This window comes from Budorcas taxicolor, chromosome 17, assembly GCF_023091745.1.
Source record: "Budorcas taxicolor isolate Tak-1 chromosome 17, Takin1.1, whole genome shotgun sequence".
Classification (NCBI taxonomy): Eukaryota; Metazoa; Chordata; class Mammalia; order Artiodactyla; family Bovidae; genus Budorcas; species Budorcas taxicolor.
The window spans coordinates 19,912,816-19,935,146 of record NC_068926.1 but is presented as its reverse complement, the minus strand read 5'-3'; the positions used below and the strand labels follow the sequence as shown (position 1 = coordinate 19,935,146).

At 39.7% G+C, this 22,331-nt stretch overlaps 1 protein-coding gene across 1 annotated transcript in view; it reads right to left on the bottom strand.

Moving 5' to 3' along the window:
* Nucleotides 1-469: 469 nt before the first annotated feature.
* Nucleotides 470-22,331, bottom strand: part of SLC7A11 (solute carrier family 7 member 11) — an 83,406-nt gene continuing 61,544 nt past the window's right edge. Inside the window, exons 7-12 of the mRNA XM_052655077.1 lie at nucleotides 16,053-16,176; nucleotides 14,030-14,133; nucleotides 13,193-13,289; nucleotides 11,282-11,431; nucleotides 9,635-9,812; nucleotides 470-537 (exon numbers count right to left, since the gene is read on the bottom strand). Coding sequence (XP_052511037.1) covers nucleotides 470-537; nucleotides 9,635-9,812; nucleotides 11,282-11,431; nucleotides 13,193-13,289; nucleotides 14,030-14,133; nucleotides 16,053-16,176 — 721 coding nt within the window. The remainder of the gene's footprint in view (nucleotides 538-9,634; nucleotides 9,813-11,281; nucleotides 11,432-13,192; nucleotides 13,290-14,029; nucleotides 14,134-16,052; nucleotides 16,177-22,331) is intronic.

Below are 22,331 nucleotides of genomic sequence, written 5' to 3'. Positions count from 1 at the left end.
TTCTTTACCCAAAAGAGTAGAAACAATTTTCACAGTACAGTCATCTACAGTATATAAAAATTGTTTTTACAAAACCCTTATATGCAGAAAACATCTCAGTCTTCAATTTGAAGGTTCTTAGCCATAAGATATCTTACAGACAAAGATGACTATAGTAATTATACATTCTATAGTCTTTTCCCTAACTTCAACAGCTAGGTATAGGGAACTCAATGATCGTATGAACTTCTGGTATATCTGCATATCAGCTTTCTAGAACTACATGGAGTAATAACTAAATTTCTTAGTAACCACTTTGAAAACACTGGAGAATTAAATAGAAATAATCAGTTCCTTTAGTCCATCCCCAAAGTTGCAATCCTCTGGATTTTCATAAAATGGAGTGAAGATCCTTTTTTTTTTGTTTTGTTTCAGCCTTTGGGCAGGAACAAAGCCAAGGATTGAATGCCAAGATTTCAAATGCATTAATTCATAGTTTATGGCAATCTTCTTCTGGCACAACTTCCAGTATTATTTGTAATGTTCTGGTTATAATGTCTACAAAGAAATAAAGAAGAGAAATTTAAAATGCACAGATATCAGAAATACATATAAACAACAAAATGCAAGTTATTTGGGGTTGAATATTGAAAACCCCACAACCACCAATTTCATAGAGCACTTTCAAGAAATATTTATTTCGTTAGAATCCTATCATGCTCAATTAATTTACATGTCACCTCTGTAACTTCCTATGATGGCTTCTCAGCAAGAGTGCATTAATATTTTGTTTTCAGATAAAGACATTTATTCATGAACCATGAATAAAATGGCTGAAAATCTTTGAGACAATAGGACCAAGGTATAAATAAATGTTCAAAACTACACTTCATCTTAAGTCTAAAATTGGTTTGTTGTTTTTGCACCTACAAGAGTACATCCAATTCTGCAGCAAAATCAGAAAATCAGAATATAATTTCCAGTCTCAACTTGTAGTATATTATTGAGCAAATATATTATCTCCTAGGTAGGGCCTCATTTGCTTCATCAATAGAATGAAGGACCTGGGAATGACATCAGCAAGACAGAGGGCAGGGATACTTATCTTCTCCCCCTAAACCAAGCAAACAAAAAGACAAAACCAAGAACAATAAACAGATACAAATGGAAGAAAACATCTCAGGCAAAGCTCTAGACAATACAGAAGCAGTAGCAAAAAACAAGGTGAGCTCAGAAATCAAGGATGGCCACATAGGAAAATAAAGGAAGCATTTTGCTCCCATTATCCCATCTCCCTGGAGGGAACTGCTAGGCACCGGAAGGAATCCTTTCAGAGGAAGATCACCACATGAGGAGAAGGAGGGCAGAAGGGCTACAGCAAGCCTCACCATCATGGGTGTTAGCAGCTTTGGGTACAAGGGTATCTCAGTCTTCAGTGATGCTGACCCTAGCTACTGGAGCAGTCTGTAGTATTAAGGCTCTGGGCTCTGGATCTACTCCCAGAGGCTGGAGCTGTTGCCGAGGTGAGACCTGCCCTCAAGGGTCTCAGTTGTTGCTGTGCCCCACTCTCACAGATTGGTACCACAGCACACCTCCCCATATGAGACCAGAGCCGCCACTGTTCTTTGCCCACCCCAGTCCCAGGTTAGGGCTTTGCTCCACCATTACCAAGGCAACCTTCCTGTCCTGAGCCCTGCCTTGGCAGGCAGGGGGGTTAAGGCTCAGATCCATCATTGCTGGGACTAGGCTGCCGGTACCCTGAGCTTCACCCCTATCCCAGATTGAGGCTCTTGAACCATCACTGCCGGGGGGCTACCCATCAGGTTTCAGGTCAGGGCTCTGACCCATCAAGACTGGGACTAGGCTACCACTGCCCTGAACCTCCCAACCCAGGTCGAGGCTCTGAACTGTCACTGCCAGGGCCTTGCTACCACTGCCCTGTGCCCAGTTCCCCAGAGTCTCAATACATAGCTCTAACAAACAACTACTGGGGTTGTACCACTGCCATCCTGTGAGTGTTCTGCATGGTGGGGAGGGGTGGGAGCAGACTTGAGACTTTAACCTACCATTCCAAGGCGGCACTACTACGGCATTCTGCCTTCTGAGCCCAAGCCACCAGTGCACCTTGTCATCCCAGGGCCCTTGTCACTGCCTTATCCCCTCCCCTCCTCACAAGTCACAACAGAGAGCCTGTGAAACCCAAGTGTCAGTTCCATAGGCTATGTGCACATGTCGACACCCTAGACACCTGTGCCATGCCCACAGCAACTGTGCCTAAGCTCCAGGGCCCTGGCACTGTAGTAGTTCCACGTGTGCCTGGTCCTATGACCCCAGTTCCAACATAGCTCTGAGAGTCAGCACATCAGACCAAGCACCAAGAGGGTCTCCTCAACTAGACCTCTCCCACAGGCAAAGAGCAACCTCAGACTCTGAAGATACTAATAGCCCCATCTGCTGCCTGTCCTCTGTAGTCTTAGGCACAAAAGACCCCCTATTCTGGCCAAGATCAGCCAGTGGGGTAGCATGGAGTCCGAATCACTGTGCCTCCTCAGGAACCAAAGACATTGTATCTCACCCAACAAGTGCTCTCGCAGCCACCTCCAGGGGAAAGGCTTTCCCTACTGAAGCCAGTCTGAAAAGGCCAGAAGAGGTGACTTCACCTCAAAGGCATAAACATCAGAACAAACCCATCAGAAATATGAAGGAAATATGACACCACCAAAATAATGCAATACTACTCCAGTAACTCACCCCAAGTAAATGGAGGTCTGTGAGCAAACTGAAAAAAAAAAAAAAAAAAAAAAAAACTGAAAGTAATGATTTGAAAGAAGCCGAGTGATATATGAGAGAACACAGACAAGTCAATGAACTCAGGAATAGTCCATGAAGAGAATGAGGAATTCAACAAATAGAGATCATTTAAAAAATCAAGAAATTCTGGAGAATAAAATACATGAAATGAAAAATGTGATAGCTTCAACCTGTAGGCTCAAAAGAAACTATGGGCTTCAAGACAGATCTCTTGGTATTATCCAGTCAGAGGAGAATAAAGAAATTAAAATAAAAAAGAAGCAAGCCTATATCAACTGCAGAACATGATCTAAAGAAAGAATATCCATATTTTGGAAATCCCGGAAGAAGAGAAGGAGATGCAAAAATTTTATTTAAAAATATAATGGGGAAAACTTTCAAATCTGGGGAGAGATATGGCCATATTGGTGTGAGAAGTTCAAAGATTCCCAAACAGATTCAACCCAAAGAGATCTTTATTGGATGCACTGTAGTAAAGCTCTCAAAAATCAGGGACACAGAGAAAATCTTGAAAGTAGCAAGACAAGAAAGAATCATCACATATGAAGGAATCTTGATATGACCATCAGCAAACTTATCAGCAGAAATCTTACAGAGATTGGGATTGGGATCCCAGGAGAGAATGGGATTATATATCCAAAATACTCAGAGGAAAAAAATCAAACAAACAAACAAACTACCACCAAGAATACTTTACCCAGAAAAGCGATCATGAAGAAATGAAGGAGAGATAAAGACTTTCCCAGACCAACAAAAGCTGAGGGAATTTGTAGCCATCAGACATGCCCTATAAGAAATCCTAAAAAGAGTTCTTTAAGATGAGACAAAAATACACAAATCAATAACATGAAAATATGAAGAAGAGGGAACACTTCCAAACATTTTATGAAGCCAGCATTGCCATGACGGGCTTCCCTGATGGCTCAGTGGTAAAAAATCTGTCTGCAATGTGAGAGATGCAGGTTTGAACCCTGGGTCAGGAAGATCCCTTGGAGGAGAAAATGACAGCTCATTCCAGCATTCTTCCTGAAGAATTCTATGTTCGGAGGAGCTTGGAGAGCTACAGTCCAAAGGATTGCAAAGAGACGGACACAACTGAGTGAGCACAATTACCCTGAAACTAAGTACAGACAAAGACACTGAAGAAAAGAACATTATAGACAAATATTTCTGGTGAATACAGATGTAAAACTTCTCAACAAAATATTAGCAATCCAAATTCAACAACACATTAAATGGATCACTCACCAAGATCAAGGGGGATTTATCTCTGGAATGCAAGGATGCATTCAATATAGTAATGAAAGTTCTAGCCAGAGCAATTCGGAGAAGGCAATGGCACCCCACTCCAGTACTCTTGCCTGGAAAATCCCATGGACGGAGGAGCCTGGTAGGCTGCAGTCCATGGGATTGCTAGGAGTCGGACACAACTGAGCGACTTCACTTTCACTTTTCACTGGCATGCATTGGAGAAGGCAATGGCAACCCACTCCAGTGTTCTTGCCTGGAGAATCCCAGGGACGGGGGAGCCTGGTGGGCTGCCATCCATGGGGTCGCACAGAGTCAAACACGACTGAAGCGACTTAGCAGCAGCAGCAGCCAGAGCAATTAGGCAGAAAAATAAATAAAAGATGTCCACGTCAAAAACAAAGAAGTAAAATAATCTCTGTTCACAGACAATCTTATATATAGGAATCCCCGAAGACCAGTAAAAAGCTATTGGAACTAATAAATGAATTGCAGTAAAATTGCTGGATATAATACCAACACATAGAAATCAGTTGCATTTTCATACATTAACAATCAATTAGCTGAAAGAGAAATTAGAAAGCAAACTCACTGACAACTGTATCAAAAATTAAAACACCTAGGAATAGATACAACCAAGGAGGTGAAAGATCTGTACACTAAAAACTACAAGACTAATGAAAGAAATTGAAGAAGGCAAACCAATGGAAAGATATCCTGTGTTTATAGGTTGAGAGGAGGTCATATTGGGGAAATGTCCACATAACCCAAGTAATCTAAAGATTCAATGCAATCCCAATCACAATTCCACTGATATTTTTCACAGGAAAAAAAAAAAAAAACCAAAACTATCCTAAAATTTGCTTAGAACCACAAAGTAATCCTAAAAGATAAGGAGAGAGTTGGAGGCATTACAATACTTGATTATATATCAAGCCATATTATAAATAGAGCAATCAAAAGAGTATGGTGTTGTCATAAAAACAGGCCTACAGATCAGTGGAACAGAATGAAGAGTCCATACATAAACTCCCATGTATACAGCCAACTAATTTTTGACAAGAAGGCCAAGAACACACCATAGAGAAGAGACAGTTTCTTCAATAAATGTATTTGGGAAAACTATATATATATACACCAAAAAAATAAACAAATAAGTAATATGAAACTTAACTTATACCTAATACCACTCACAAAGATTAACTTAACATAGATCCAAGATTTAAATCTAAGATCTGAAAACATAAAACTCCTAGAAGAAAACATAGGGGGAAAGATCCTTGATATTGGTCTAGGCAATGATTTCTTGGGTAAGTTACCAGAAACACAGGCAACAAAAACTTGTTGATTGTCCAGGAAAGCTGCAGGCCAGTGGCCTCCAACTTCATCCCTACCCATACAAGGTCTTTGGCTTTCGGGATAAATCAGTCCCACAATATTTCTTTAAATAAAGTTGAGCCACTGAGTCTGCATTTGATATTTTTAGTTATGTAAAGCCAAACAGCAATTGTAGGATTTTTAGCTTTGCCTTTCATGTTCAGTAATTGTTTCTGAAATCAGATGAAACAACTTCTGACCCTGCAAATCTGATTTATCCAATCATGCCTGGTACAAGCATAGGAGCTACAGCCAAATGTGAATAAGCCTATTGAAGTATTGGCATAAAACCAAGCTTTCCCAGAAATCATAATAAGAATAACAGTATTTATGTTTTTTTGAAAAGCCTTCAAAACCCTTTCACAGGCCTGGCTTCATTTCACCCTTACAGTGAAGATGATTTGACCTCTTAAGAAATGTAGACAGGCTTAAACTCATTGCACTGCAGATTTCATGAAGAGTCTGTCAAATGCATGTAGCAGCTTTCAGTGAAATACGATAAACTGATCACGACACACTGTATGCAGACTATGCTCGTAGGACTCTGATTTTGCAAAATCACTGTCCATCACGACGGACTACAGTCACTCTGCTGGTGCTGCCCAGTGTGACCCTCTATAACTCAAGATTCTGTTTAAATACAGCTGTCCTCCACATCATGCCCGGAGCCAGAAGCATCAGCTTCCAGTCATCCCATCCAGTCTCAGCTGGGATGAGGTGAGGTTTGACTGATAAAGAGAGGCAGCCAAGTAAAAGGGCTGTGGGGAAGCCTGGCTGGTGTTTGCTGGCTCTAGCTAGCTCCATGAATTTCACTACATCGGTGGGGTATCTGTTCCTTTTTCCTTGGGTGAGAAGCTCGTGCCTCTGTAAATAAATAAATAAAGATCCAGAAAAATTAAACACTCCGTCACAGATGGCGGAAAAAAGCTCTCTGCACATCCGACTGTTCCCTTAAGAGCACGTTTTTTTTCTTCTCATCCCAGGAACGCTAAATGAAACGTGGTTCAATACTGGCATCCTGTGGCCACAGAAATTCATCAAATCTCTGAAACTCAGCTCCTCCGGTTCTAAAGTTCCCTGGCTATCTGAACTCAGCAGTCTATCTCCCTGTTTTCTGAATGCTGTTCTGGCAACCTCTTTTTTTTTTTTTTTTTTTTTTTAATGAAGCATCCTCGGTAAGATGTGTTTTGATAAACTATCATTTCACAGGGCTAATCTGTTCATGTATATTTGGGTGAAAATATGGTATCAAGGCTAAAGAATGTTCCCCAACAGAACAACCTGATGTTAAATCTGTACACAGGGCACCAAGCAGAGGCTCTCTGGCCTCTGAGTTCACACTGAGTTTCTCTCGCCCCAAACAGAAACAGTTGGGAGAGGAGGTGAGACAGTGGTTCAGACTCTGCTGTGTTGTCTGTGTGTATGTTTTGTTTTGGCCAAAGGCTAGGAAAATACTTGCTACAGCCGCAATAAATATTATGAACTTTCTTTATTTTACTACAAGAATGCTGCCTAAGAGGAAAATCAAACAAAATTACGGAGGATTGTTGCTTTTTGCAGACTCACTTTCAAGGCAACTATAAAGATAAAGGGTTACAATGATCGCAGTTTAGAGGCAGATCTGCCACGCTCTCTGGGAAGACTCAATGACGTTGTTGAGAACCAAATAACCATTATGGGACAACTACTTGCTGCTGCTTTCACAAATGGCTAACACTACATTTAGAGTCCTTGGAGATGTTCAAAACGCTATTCGAGACAGAAAAATAACAGAAAACTTCAAAATTACATGAGCACGGAAAAACATCAAAGAAGGAGCAAGTAGGAAAATCAGTAGTTAATATGCACCAGCAAAGAAATGAAAGAAAATACGCACATGTTAGCAGAAGGAAAGCTTTGTTAGCGTTTTGGCTAACTACAAACAGGAGGGACAAAATGCTTATTCAATAGGGAAAGTAAAAGGAACGCCTTCTCTCATGTAATCTCTCTCATTGTTCAACTCTAAGGCAACCTGCTCTTCCTAAAATTCTCAAGGTTTTCCATGTGTTCAGGGATTTTAATTGTCTTTAGCTAGTTATTCTGAAATGGACAAAGACCTCCCAGTGGTAAATACTCATCTACTCTGAAAATTAATAACAAGCAATCCTAATGGTAAATATTATGTAACAGGACTTGGATTTTTTTTTTTTTTTCAGAAAAAACTCTATATTTACTGCCTACAGCAGAGAAAAGTTTACTAAAACTATTCTACAGGAAACTAGTGTGATCTGACCACTGAAACAAGGATTAAATATACTGCTAGGCAATCAGTGTTCCTGTGTTAGCGCTGAAGGACCTAACTTTTATAGTAACACTTCTTTGGGGAAGAATGTTGCTAGCTAGGAAACAAAATGCAGGTATAAATAGTAGTATAAGGTCTACAGATATCAAATCCCAAGCTAATAAAAGGTAGTAGCTGAAGTCTATGTTAAAGGACTAGCTTCTAAATGAGTTTGTGCAGCACAGTAGAGATGCAAAATGTACACAAAGTTGTTGTTTGTTTTTTTATATTTAGTAACACTGACATTATTTATTAATAATTTTACCAGAACGCTCCCTGAACTTTTCACTAGGCTTTAAAAAATTAATGATGGTAAAGTAAGTAAATTAAAATGAATGAGAAGAACAAAAGAGGATTTCTAAACTCACCAGCAAGAACACATTTGCTCCTCTGGGTATATTTATTTACTTCTTTCTCTCTTCCCCCAGGCACTCAGTATAAAAAGAACATGAATTTGAAGTCCAGCAGCTATGGCTTCAAATCCCAGGTTAATAACATGGAAACATATACACTACCATATGTAAAATAGATGGCCAGAAAGAATTTGCTGTGTGATTCAGAGAACTCAAAGTAGAACTCTGTAACAACCTAGAGGGGTGGGAAGAGATGGGGGAGGTTCAAGAGGAAGAGGACATGTGTGTACCTAACGTACAACATGACTGATTCCTGTCGATCTATGGCAGAAACCAGTACAATATTGGAAAGAAATTATCCTTCAGTCAAAAAGAAATAAATGTTTTAAAAAGTGCTACATCTTCCTGCATTCTGGCTGTCCCATCTGGGTATAGAAATCAACAAATTCACACATGGATCTTGTGGAGGAATGAAAGAGACGGTGATGTAAGAGAGAATCTCCCAGCCCCTGACGGAGGGTCAGGCTTTTGATGGCTTTTGGCAGAGGCTATTCCTAAGTACTCTTCCTACCTACTGATTTACTATATTTTCTCCTCCCTCAACACACCCGGTCACCAAGCTCTGCTGATTTTTCATCTTTAATATCTTTCATTTTCCTTTGGACCCTGCCAACATCACCTGTATTCAGACTTTTCTCAGTTCTGTCAGGATTACTGTGATAACCACTAATCACTATTCTTGAGAATGTCTTCAGCCTCATGCTCTCTGTTCCATTCTCTTTGTCCCTCTCATCAGGATGACTTTTGGAAGGTGCAAATCTGCCCAAGTTGGAATTCTAGGTCTCCTACTTAATATCTTCATGACTTGGAACAAGTTATATGGATTCTTCCATACCATAACTCAAAATCTATAAAATATGGATAATTTTTTTCTAGCTCAGAAAGTTATATGGTTATATATATGGTTATGGATTAAATATGGTTATATATCTGTATGTTAACACATAGAAATTACTCAGTAATTGTCAACTGCTCTTCTTTTCTTGATTATTCTTGTTGTTCCTATGATTCTCCATGATTCACCAGTTGGGCAATATTATAATAAAAGAAATCATGATACTTGAGAACTTTTCAGACTCTACATGACCTCCCACCAAATCTCACACCACTCATTAAGTAGTGTGTTACCATACAGAATCAATAAAGTGCATTCAGCCCAGGATAAAAACAATTAGGTAAGAGAGGGATTCAGTAGAAAAATTAGGTTTATAGTACTGCTTATAAAAATTCTATACAAAAATTTGTTCTTCTAAGAAGTGATTAAAGAAAATCAAACTAAATACCCTCAAAGGATTCAGTGACTCTACCCTAAAAATTCTTCCTGCCTTTTCTTCTTGAAGTTCTCATTAGAATGCAGTAATATATTCAAATTAGCAGTTTCCAAGTGGTATTTTCAGACTTTAAGGTATGTATCATATATGTACACAGAGATGGGCTGTCTACAACACAGTCTCTCGAAGGTCCTAAAACTGCTTAAAAATCTTACCTGACATTCTTCTGAACCACTTGGGTTTCTTGTCCCATATAATAAAGAGATAGTAGGCAGGAATCCCAGTCAGAGTGATGATGAAGCCGATCCCTGTACTAAATGGATCTGAATAAAGGGAAAGGGCCACCATGAAGAGACACGTGAAGGAAAACAAAGCTGGGATGAACAGCGGCACCTGGAACATAGCGAAAAAGAAAACCGCTTCAAGCATGGCTTAGGAGACAGAAGGTAGATCCGAGCTGAGCACTGCAGTTATGAGATCAGGTGATACACTTTGATCACGCGACCAGGTGACAGGCACCATCCTACTTACCTTCCTACGAAAATCTCTTGAGTAGGGCACAGAGCAGATACTGATTTGAAAACACTCCTTCAAATTAAAAATAAATCTTTGGGTAGAACAAAGTCTAAGGATAAATAAGTGTGTTTCATTAGAGACGTTCTGTTTGAATTATTTTACTAGTTAAGTACCATTATGATTTATGTTTCTGATTGTAAAAGATTGCTTCTTTGATAATTATGATTAGAATCCACTTTAATGTAGAGCCAAGAGCACAGGCTGCTTGTTACATGTTAAAGCCTTTCAGTGCATATTGATTTTCTGTTGGAGATTCACAATATGAACTGACAGGGATAAAATAGGCCAACTCCTATTCAACCACTAATAAAGATGTCGCCAGCATTAGGTAATGAATATAATTAGAAAAAAATGCTGACAACATGATGGACAACATTATCTGTGTTATTTCTTAAAAGCAAATACATAGTGAGTTCAAATCAAACCATGAACATTCAAGGCTGAAGGAGATGAGAAGCATATTCGTCAGCCTTCCCAAAAGGAAATGCATCGTTATGGTAAATGGATGTTTTATTAAGTGGTAAATTCAGACATCTTCACTTTCTTAAGTATTTTACATCTCTATTACTTCTGGAGTGCATGATGCAGAAAAGGGCCAATGTAACAAGTCATAACATTCAAGAATACTCAAAATGCCTTTCTTGAAAAGCAGCATCCTTTTCAGAGGCTTCCCTAGTAATGCTAGTGGTAAATAATTGGCCTGCCCATGCAGGAGATGCAAGAGAAGTAGTTTTGATCCCTGGTTTTTGAAGACCCTCTGGAGAAGGAAATGGTATCCCACTCCAGTATTCTTGCCTGGAAAATCCCATGGATAGAGGAGCCTGGCGGGCTACAGTCCATGGGATCACAAAGAGTCAGACATGATTTAGTTATTAAATAACAATAATTCCTTTTTAGAGTATTAATTAGTGACGATTTCATATATATCTGCCTCCCTCTTTCTCAGCATGATTGTCCACAACTATCCAGCATAAAAGAGTAGTCTGTACTTTGAATGTATCAGATCATTAGGCACATTAATGAAAAATCAATGTAACGACCATTTAATATTAATACTCCTTTTCAAAAGTGCGACATACAAAGCTCAGTACATCACAAACAAGCTAATCAACCATTTTTCCAAACTAAAATAAATCCCATATGAAGGCATTACCTGCAAGAGTTAAATGTTTTATTTTAGAGGATTCTGCCCTCTGCCCAAGCTTCTCATCATCAAGTTATGACAAAGAGAGGACCAGATATTAGGAGGAAGATTTATGTAAACCCATGAAGATTGCTGAGGTTACCTTGAAAGGACGATGCATATCTGGGCGTTTGTATCGAAGATAAATCAGCCCAGCAACTGCCAGCCCAATAAAAAGCCACCTGGCAAAACTGAGGAAATTCAGAAGACTGTAGAGGTCTCCAGAGAAGAGCATTATCATTGTCAAAGGGTGCTGGGGGAAAGAAGAAAAAAATCACACTCAATGAGTTAAAAGGGAACAAACATGATAATAAGCAATGACATCACTATACAATATTATTGTATTTTCCAAATGACTATTTTCCCTGGTTGACTAGGATTGTGATTAAAATCTATACTCAACTACCCTCCTAGCTATATCTTACTCTTTACTCCTACATACACACATACATGGATGTGTTATTTTTTGTTGTTTTTCATTAAGAGAATGTGTTTTCCAAGAGTAAAACACAGGACACTCAATAACTCAAAATTTAAAGATCCAGAGAGCAGAGACGGTTAATAACTAACAATAAAAATTAAAAGTGTATCCAATACAAAAATTTACAGAAAGCTCTGTGAATGGTGTCTGGTGAGCCCCTGGCTATGCACATACAGGAAAGACAGCCACTTCTAGGTGACTGTGTCGTCTCCTGAATGCAAAACATGACTTTTCTTTCCCCCACACTTCCTTTCCCCATGTGCCTGCCACGTATGACCCTCAAGACCACAGAAAAGAATGAAGCGCAGAGATCAGCATAGCAAGTCTCTCCAGCTGCACATACCAAGGACGGCATGACTGATAGCGGAAGCTTAAAGGGAAAAAATCCTCTTCACCAAATAAATGCATTCTGTTTCCAAAGTGACGTAAACTTCCAGATGCCACACAGAGTAAACATACTTGACAAAGAAATTTCAAGGAGACATTTTGAAACAAATGAAATTCATGGGGGGAAAAAAAAAAAAAAGATGTTTCAATGCATTCTATGGTGGTCCTGACAGCAGATTCCATCGGAGAAAAATGTTACAAAATAGTAAATAAAAAGGAATATAATATTGCCAATGAGGATTTGAAGACTTGCACACCTTACATAGTCTTCTGTATCCCACATTTTGCAAATACTTTTCTCTGCATAAAGAATCCTACAGCTCCAGTTTAAATTGTGGTGCTTTTATTTTTTCCCTTTAGGCTGCCCTCAAAAGTCTCACTTTTAAGCACAGATTCACTTCAGTGTCTAGGATTTCATTGACTTTTTCTATAAATCTGTATGTGTTTCATCATATGGGGCCTCTGATGAGACATCTGGATATTTGGGGACTGTAGCTTTTAGCTCCACTTTCAATAAGTAGAATTAGGACTTTTTACTCTAAACCATTTTCTGCGAAGGCTCTAAGTCATTTGCAAAAGCCCAGGTAATCATTTCCTTTCCATTTCACAAATTTTTACAAAGTTGAAAGAGAAGTGATTTGGTTATTGCTCCAAAGCATCAAACATGCATCAGAACTGATAAAGAATCTGCCTGCAATGCAGGAGACCCCGGTTCCATTCCTGGGTTGGGAAGATCCCCTGGAGAAGGGATAGGCTACCCAATCCAGGGTTCTTGGGCTTCCCTGATGGCTCACATGGTAAAGAATCCGCCTACAATGTGGGACACCTGGGTTCAATCCCTGGGTTGGGAAGATCCCCTGGAGAAGGGCATGGAACCCACTCCTGTATTCTTGCCTGGAGAATCCCCATGAACAGAGGAGCCTGGAGGGCTACAGTCCATGGGGTCACAAAGAGTTGGACACACCTGAGCAACTAAGCACAGCACAGCATACTAGATAAAGGGGAGCAATGGAAAGCATCCTGCCTCTCTAACTCCACCATGATACAAAGAGAGCCAATTTAGAGATGAATGAGAACAGAAAGAAATCCTCCTTACTAACCTGTCCTTTGAGGCTATATCTAGATACACATGTTAATATGCATTACCAAAACAATAACAGCTGGCAGAGGAGTATGCTTCCGGATGTGAATCATGGAGAGGATTTCTGGAAGGTGACCCTCCCGGGATGCAACATAGAATAACCTGATGGGAGAAAAATGTATAATTGATCATTTCCAAGGGGGAAAATCCAGAAATCTAAGAGAAAACTTGCACCTTCTTTTCACCAAATGGTGATTACTTAGGTTTTGCTTTTTAAAGTAGAGTACATTATGAGAAATCAAATTTTGATTTTTATAAATATCTGCCAAAATATGATTCCTTGAGGAGAAACAATAGCAACATCCGACTCAGTACAGCTGTGCCCCCATATACATAGCTGGTAGGGAATTTAGTTCTAGGTTCCTATTATTACTTGTGTGCTGTCAAACAACATACACACACACCCCAAATATTCATATTTATCTGATTGGGTTTTCATCATATTAAATCAAAAGGAATTTCTAGATGAAACAAAACAAAAGGGATGCAGATGGTGGGATGGTGATTTCTTGTGTCTATTGCTTACTTTTTTTTCTTGTCATCTTTTCTTTAGAGAAACCAAAGATTTTGTTACTAGATAGAAAATGCTGTTGTTATAGACGTACATCCAAAACAAAAAAAAACAAAAAAACCCTCGATGCCTGGCTTCAGAGAAGGCTATGAGCAGACAAGCAGTGCCCTCTAATGGACAGAGTAGGACGTGCTGAGGAAGACTTCAATCTCGCGCGTCACTTTAAAAACAACAGGTTTGGAGGCACTATTTCTTTTCTTCTTAAACTGTCCTTATCACATCCCATCTCAAAAACAGAAATGCCTTTCTAGAAAGGCTGGAACTCACTCACCTGGAGACAGCAAACACACCACCATTCATGGAGCCAAAGCAGGAGAGGGCAACAAAGATCGGAACTGCTAATGAGAAATTTCCCAGGAGCCGCTCAGAAAAGGTCTAGTGAAAGGCAGAGGGGAGCAAATTAATGCTTTGCCAGAAAGTAGAATAAAATGAAACAGTTTAGGCCAAACTCGCTCCATGGCTCTCTGTTCACCTGGTGATACGTGTGTGTTTTACAATCCTTCTTTTGGGTTAGGGTCAGACTAACCTCTTAGGATAATAATCAAAGGCAGGTAGCCTTGCTTGCTACAAAACTATGGACAACGGTCTAAACAAGCACCTTTCCTCTACCTTCAAAAAGCAGTGATCCATTTATCAAATCTATCAACTATGATATCTATTGTCTCTGACTCTGGGAAGTAAAAAAAAAAAAAAGCTCAGTTCAGAATTTCTCCTTTTGGAGACAGAAATCCTTCTGTATGATACCTTCTCTTTAGTCGGGAAAGCCACATATTTACAGTGAAGTACAAAGGCAGACTGAGGAGTGTTGCAGATACTTATTCCATATACCAATCCTAGTTTCATGACTTAGAAGTGTGATGAGAAATAAGTGATGACTTAATATGTGTATCATAGATAAGAACCATTCTGAAAATCTTTTGCCCCAGAAAAATCACATCAGCTGCATCTCTGTTTATCAAGTCAATCCCACCCTCTCAGGTATCTGCCAATTCCTTCTGTAGTTTCTTATTAAAAGGTTAGAATACCAATACAAGTCTGAGGAAATCAAGTCATAGAAAATATAAAGGAGGAACGAAGTTTATAACATTTCCTTTTATTCTATGGCATGTGCAAGACTGCAAATTTTCATGAAAGATATATTAAAAAAAAAAAAAGATGTGGGATTCTTTACTTGTCCTTGAGCAACTGGCGCTATGTAATTAATGGACCACATTACGCTCAGAGACTAAGTGCTGCCCTTTGTCTAGTAAGATGAGATGACGACCTGACATCAGAAAGCTCTGTGCATGTGGTTGTCTGGTGGAAGTTACAGCAGTGGGCAAAGTCTTCTTCAATACAGTGAACTCATACACAGGTTCACGAAATGGGATAATTTGTTCCCTGTGGATGTTCCCTGCAGATGATTATTATGAGGTAATAGTGACTATTTTAAAAGGAACTGACATCTAGTGGCGGAAAGTTCTTTTTTTCCACCCTTCATTGTTACAAGGTCATGAATGAGTGCTCTCTTACTAGCTAAGTTTTTATACCAAAAAGTCTGTGTCACAGAAGAGCAGTCCCATAACATGACCTCTGGAAGCAAAAGATGGTCTTGAAGTCAAATAAATTTTGGAAAATGCTGTGAAATTATAAGTATCCACTTCTTTAGGAGTTAAAATACACATTAGCTTCTGTGATATTCTGAGAAGTACAATAAAAATGACATCTGTTTAACTTTGAATAACTCTATTTCCCCAAATTAATAATATCCTAGGAGCTGGTATTCAAAAAGATATATATACTAGGGAAAAAAAAAACAAATGCATATGGTCTACTTGGAAATTCTAAAGTGATACTGTGGGAAAAAGATTTTAAGTTAGCATTTAAAAAGTGTCTAAACAGGAAAGAGTACAGAATAAATTGCAATTTGCATATCCCCCAAATGAATTCATTTGAATTCAGTAACTGCCCACCTGTACTTAAAGACACATTGGAAGAATAATGCCTTCTATTCAATGTGTGTGTGTGGAAATGTGTTTTCAAGCTGGCATATGTGAACATATTTTACATGAAATTAATAAAACAGAAATTGTATAGGATTGTAGTTGTATCAACGGCTACAGCTGTAGCTATAGCTGTAGTTTAGTTAAATGGAATATGCTAAGGTATGTCCTAAATTTTTAAAATATTCATTATCATTCAGTTCAAAAAAATTACTAAATTACCAAAACACTTTCCACTGGAGGGAACTACTATAAAACTGCATCAATTCATTAGCCTGAATTCAAACTGGCATTAGCCCAGCTTAGACTTACCACGGCCACTGCATTTGAAAGCATCAGTTCCTCGGCACTAATGGTTGTGAAGTAGGCCACGTTTGTTAGCACGTAGCCAACAGTGACGATGGTCATGGATATACATATTGCAAGGGGGATGGTTCTGAAATGCACACAGGAGTTGCTTATTAGTCATCTCTTGTTAGCCACTTCTCTGAGACCAAAGAAAATAGCAGGCTCATTCAAAGCAAGAAAGAAACGGTATGGATAATTACAGGCTCTGTTCAGCTGGGTGAAGTTCCACATAGTCCTTTGTAATTTAATGAGGTCCACGAGGGGAGATACTACATTTTTCGTGTCTACTGCTCTGCCCCAGAACACATGGGTCTGTCCCATTCTTTTACTCCATAGATCTTAGAGCAGTGTTTCCCACACTCGAGCACGCATCTACCTGGAGGGTTTGTTAGAACACAGATTGCTGAGCCCACCTCAAGAATTTCTGATTCAGGAGGATTTGCATCTGTAACACCTCCCTGGGTGATTCTAGTGCTGCTGGCCAGGGTACCACACTTTGAGATCCACTGGCCTTTCAAATGCCTTTCAAATACTAATTCACTTGGCTTGACAACCTTTCTAAAACTAGTTTCCAAAAAGGTCTTTTGCGTTCAGTGTTTTCCCCTTCAGTAATTCTCCTTACCATCAAATTAGTGTACAGTATTGGAAGCATGGGAACAGGATATATCTACCTTTCTAAATGATGGCAATAATAATTTCACACATAACACAAAAAGCCTAAAAGTGCTTCCAATAATGGTTTTGCACTGCCCTGCTGTGAGTTCAAAGGAAGCTCAAGATCATGAGCATCTATTAAAGCCGTAGCACAGACAATCCCATGAAATTAGAGGCGACATGCTGTGAAGTACGGACGACCGGACAGCACTGACACCACGCGGCATCATGAAGTGTCCGGCACAAACGCAATGTTATGTCTTCATTTAACGCACTTGGAGAGCCAGGAAGTTACTGACCCTAATAATTTGATTCCATGTTACCGATACACATTACTTGCTTAACATAATCACCTCTTCAGACTCTTTCCGGTTCAAGCAACTTAAACCTTCAGCTCCCTGCACAAAGGCTGATGGGTTTTTTTTTTTAGCCATAGAACTTATCAGCCCTCATGGAGCCTTAACCCTGCTGGATGCCACTAATGAAGACCTCCATATAATTTCTTCCAAGATGAAAATACAGTTCTGAAAACAGGAAGGAAAAAAAGGCACAGCCTGCCTCACTCCCCAAGCTAGGTGTGTTGAGCACACGAAGTCCCAGCTCATTATGCTGAATATCCCCCGTTGAGAACAGGCAAACCCAGCCAGTCAGCAACTGCCATTCATTATGGTGCTTGGAGCCTGACACTTCCACTGATCCCCAAAGCCTTAAGCCTCGATGGGGAAACACACTGACCTCTAAAATCCTGGCATCCTAACAGGAAAGGAGCAGATGTTCCCCTTCCCCAGTATGAAGAGGGTCCTATGGAATTTGCTGTTCACACCATAACACTCATTGCTCACTGTGATTGATAAATGCTAAGTGTAAGCAAAGGAAATCACTGGGCCAATACAAAACAGAGGGGTAAATGGCATAGGGCAAATTAAAGATGAATCCTGTTTCTTTAGGTGCTTCCCTGGTGGCACTAGTGGTAAAGAACCTGCCTTCCAATACAGGAGATATAAGAGATATGGGTTTGATCCTAGGGTGGGGAATATCCCCTGGAGGAGGGCATGGCAACCCACTCCAGTAATCTTGCCTGGAGAATCCCATGTAAGAGGAGCCAGGCAGGCTATAGTCCCTGGGGTCACCAAGAGCTGGACACAACTGAAGTGACTTAGCACACAAGGATGCCTGTTTCTTTGAAAGAGAGGTGGCAGATCAATGCAAAGGCGGAAGCAGCTGAGCAAGAAGGTGAATAGGCCGCTTTTCAACCACTCTCTGTATTCCTTTAAATTTGAATCCCTAAGCTTCTATAACATCCCAAATGGGGTTCTGAGTTCTTTCTATGGAGGAGGGAAGCAGAGAGGGAGAGACTCTCTAGAGATTCCTCGCAAGAGGATTAAGAAATACGAAGGCTCTGCTAATAAAAAGTCAAATGATTTATTGTTCAGTGCAGTGAAGGTACCTAACCTGTACTGTCAGTTACATTATGCTGCCACAGAGCAGAAAGAAGTGAGTCTGAAATTTGATGGTGACTCTCCCAGCAGAGACAGGACTTCCCTGGTGGCTCAGAGGGTAAAGCACCTACCTACAATGCGGGAGACCTGGGTTCAATCCCTGGGTCGGGAAGATCTTCTGGAGAAGGAAATGGCAACCCACTCCAGTATTCTTGCCTGGAAAATCCCATGGATGGAGGAGCCTGGTAAGCTACTACAGTCCATGGGGTCGCAAAGAGTCGGACACGGCTGAGCGAATTCACTGTCACTCCCAGCAGAGAACCTAGCCTCCCAAGGCAACTTCCCTGTTTCCTGCCCAGAGATTACCGTTTTTTTCTGAGGGGGGATTTCTAAACTGACTCCAGCCGAAGGGATCTTAAAAAAAAACTGAAGTTTCCAGGTTAGTTTCCCTTTCTTTTTTTCCTTCCTCAACTTGTCAATAACAAAAACAACATCAGCAACTCTGCTATGTACCCCCTACTTTACATATTTGTCTCATTTTATCCTTGGAAAATTCTGTGATTTAGGAGCACCATCACCATTTTATATATGAGTAAATGAAGTCTTAGTTTAAAGAACTGTTCAGAATACACAGCTGATAAGTAGAACCTCAGAATTCAGCCACAGATTTAGCCTACCTTGAAGTCAAAGCCCTTAAAACCACTAAAGAATACTCTTTCTCATGGATGTGGGTCTTCAAACTCAATTTTCAGAGAAATCATAACTACTGAATATGTATAATGTTCATTGGAAAGCTCTCATCATGGCTGTATTCTTCATGTATTCCCTGAAAATGCAGTTTCATGTAGTATGCTGCTGCCGCTGCTGCTACTGCTGCTAAGTCGCTTCAGTTGTGTCTGACTCCAGGAAAAGACTTATTCCAGGATTTTCATAAATCATGAAACATTATAGTTCTTAAGAGCTATACTTCAGTGTTTCTGTCTTACGTGAACTATAATGTCAAGGAAATGTTTTCAAAAGTCTCAATATTTAGGAAATACTGGTTCCTCCTTAATTTTAAAACAACAAAAGCTCACTGAATAAACTTCCCTAGACAACTCTTAAAGAAAAGGAGGAAAAGTAAGCATACACATCAGATAATTTGAAATAGATTATTAACAGTTTTACTATCAGCCAAATACACTGTATAGATACCAGAGGGGGGAAAAAATCAAAGGAGTTTAAACTATAGGATAAAAGAGGAAAAGGGTCTAACCTTGCAGCAATTCACAATAAGCCCAGTAATTCCTCTTGAGGTAAAATTAAGCCATGAGAATTGGAGAGGATGAGGCCAGATAGCCAGTGGCGTCTGTCCTTAAGGTTCCATTTCACTTTCATAAAGGGAAGGAGAGGAGGTTGCGGCTGCCTTGGCATAAACAGTGATCATTTATGGAGGAGAACAGCTCATTTGTTCAGAAGGGCTTGGCACCATGTGCGTAACTCCTGGATTTCAAGCAGCAAAGCCTAAGAGCCACTGGGTGAGCTGATAAAAGCTCTTAGGCCATGCAGAAGCAATCTTTCTGGAGGCTTTAGATGCAGAGGGCAGATAAGCACAGTTAGTACCCAAGATTAAGGCAAATGGCATGTGATAACAAAAGGAATCAAGGGACCTGGTAGGCCACTGATATTTCAAAGCCCCTGTGTTACTGTGAGGTATGCACAATTGTAAATGCAACAAAAGCATTGTCTTTCAGCTGACTGAAAATGATTTGCACCTATGACTTACACTCTCTCAAATGTTTGTGCATTTTTTTAATGATTAGCAAGATACTAAGTATTAGAAAGATAGTACTGGGAAAAGAGACTTAATCCTTAAGAGCTTTTTTGTCATATCTATCTATCTATATACCTGGCTTCCCAGGTATGGCAGTGGTAAAGAATCTGCCTGCCAATGCAGGAGACAGGGGTTTGATCCCTGGATCAGGAAGATACCCTGAGGAAGATATGGCAACCCATTCCAGTATTCTTGCCTGGAGATTCCTATGGACTGGGAGCCTGGTGGGCTACAGTCCATGGGGTTGCAAAGAGTCAGACAAGACTTAGAAACTAAATAACAACCATAAACAACAGACTATATACACAGATCGACAGACAGATGGATATAGTCTTTTCAATTATGTATTAATGGGAAGAATTAAGTGAGAATCTGATGTTTTTATTAATTGAAAATAATCTCCAATTAAAAGGTCTTGGATAGTCTTTTGTTGTAGGCTTATTTTAAATTGGCATCTGTAACCAGTCTATGTAACACATGGATAAATGTTTATTTTATCGGAAATTATTAAATGGAGGTCTCTGGAACATCTGCTTAGAAGCACTCTCATTCTAGAGGTAGACTTCCTCAGAAATTTAAATAATCCCAATAGGAATGGCAGGTAGATTATATTTGTATAATCTACAAAGTGCTGGAAAATACATTTTATCTCCAAACACACACATGGCATTTCATATCCTTTGTGAAATAAAATAGAATATGAACAAATGACAAAATCTAAAACTCACTGAAACAGGAGGCAATTTTCAAATAATTTTCCCTTGTTTGTATTTTCAAACAAGGGAACCCAGGCTCAGAGAGGTTACGTGACTTGACGGGTCAAGGTCACAAAAGTACTAAGCGTGAGAGCTGGATCTTGAACCTTGATCTTCCAATGCTAAGTTCCACATTCATGGAATTTATCTCATCCAGGATAACATGTCTGCTTTGTGCCTTCCTGAACTCTAGGTACAAAGTTCCTAGGATTCTTACATGCTGACAAACACAGACTCCATTTATAATACAAAGATCAGAAGGCTAATATCTTCTGATGTTACCATGTGACACATTTTAAGCCAAGTATATTTTACTATGCACTTAATCATCACAAATGTTGCAGGGATGCAAAATGCATTTGGGATGCATTTTAAATACACTTTGCATCTAGATGATTGAGCATCAAAAATGATCATTGTTTCCAGCTTCATATTGGCCAAAAAGACTTCTGCCATGAAAAGAGCCTTAACAAATCTAGCTTGATTCTTCAGAGCTGAGGAATCTGAAGGTCACAAAGATTTCTGATATTCAGACATCTGAGTAATTCTGTAATCACTTGAATTTCTGGATATTTCTAAAGCTGTTTTATAACTGGCATAAAATCTTCCGAGATTTATCTGAATGAAAGTAAGTTTCATACATTCCTCTGTGGATATACCCACTGGGGACCACAAAACTCATTGGTCCCCAGGCATCTAAAATTGTCATTGAGCTATGGAACTGGGCATGATGACAGTTCTGCTAAAACCTACTCTTGTGTATACTGGAATCTTCTAAGAGAAGTGCTTGATTCTTTACATTTTTTAAACTTAAAAATCATTAATATTTTAATGCAAGTATTTGGCATTCAGGAGGAAGCAGGGAGGGGAAAAATGAGAAATTAAGAAGGGCAAGAACATTAGCATAAGCAAAATAGGTGACTAGTGGGAAGCTGGGGCTTCCCCGATGGCTTGGCGGGTAAAGACTCAGTCTGCATGCAGGGAACACAGGAGACACAGATCCGACCCCTGGGTGGAGAAGATCCTCGGGAGGAGGAAATGGCAACCCACTTCAGTATTCATGTCTGGAGAATCCCATGGAGAGAGGAGCCTGGCTACAGTCCATGGGGTGACAAAGAGTCGCACAGGACAGAGGAGCTAAGCACTTTCCACTCAGTGGGAAGCAAAGTGTTGCTGCATAACACAGGGAGCTCAACCTGGTGTTGTAACAACCTATAGGGTGGGATGGGGTTGGGGGATGGAAGGGAAACTCAAGAGGGAAGGGACACGCACGCATACTTAGAGCTGATTCACATTGTCGTATGGCAGATACCAACACAGTATTGTAAAGCAATTATCCTCCAATTAAACATTTAAAAAATAAAAATAAAAAAGGAAGGGCATGAAAACAGAAAACTTCTTAATATGAGATACAAATAAAAAGGAAAATAGGATTTTTCACAGAATTTTAAAGTTTTTAGTAAACTGTTTCTGTATAACTGAAAAAAAAGCATGACTGATGTCAATACAAAATATTTAATATTATAAATGCTTTTTTTGCTTCTGAGTACTTATTTTAGAATCATACATATTTCCCATTTTC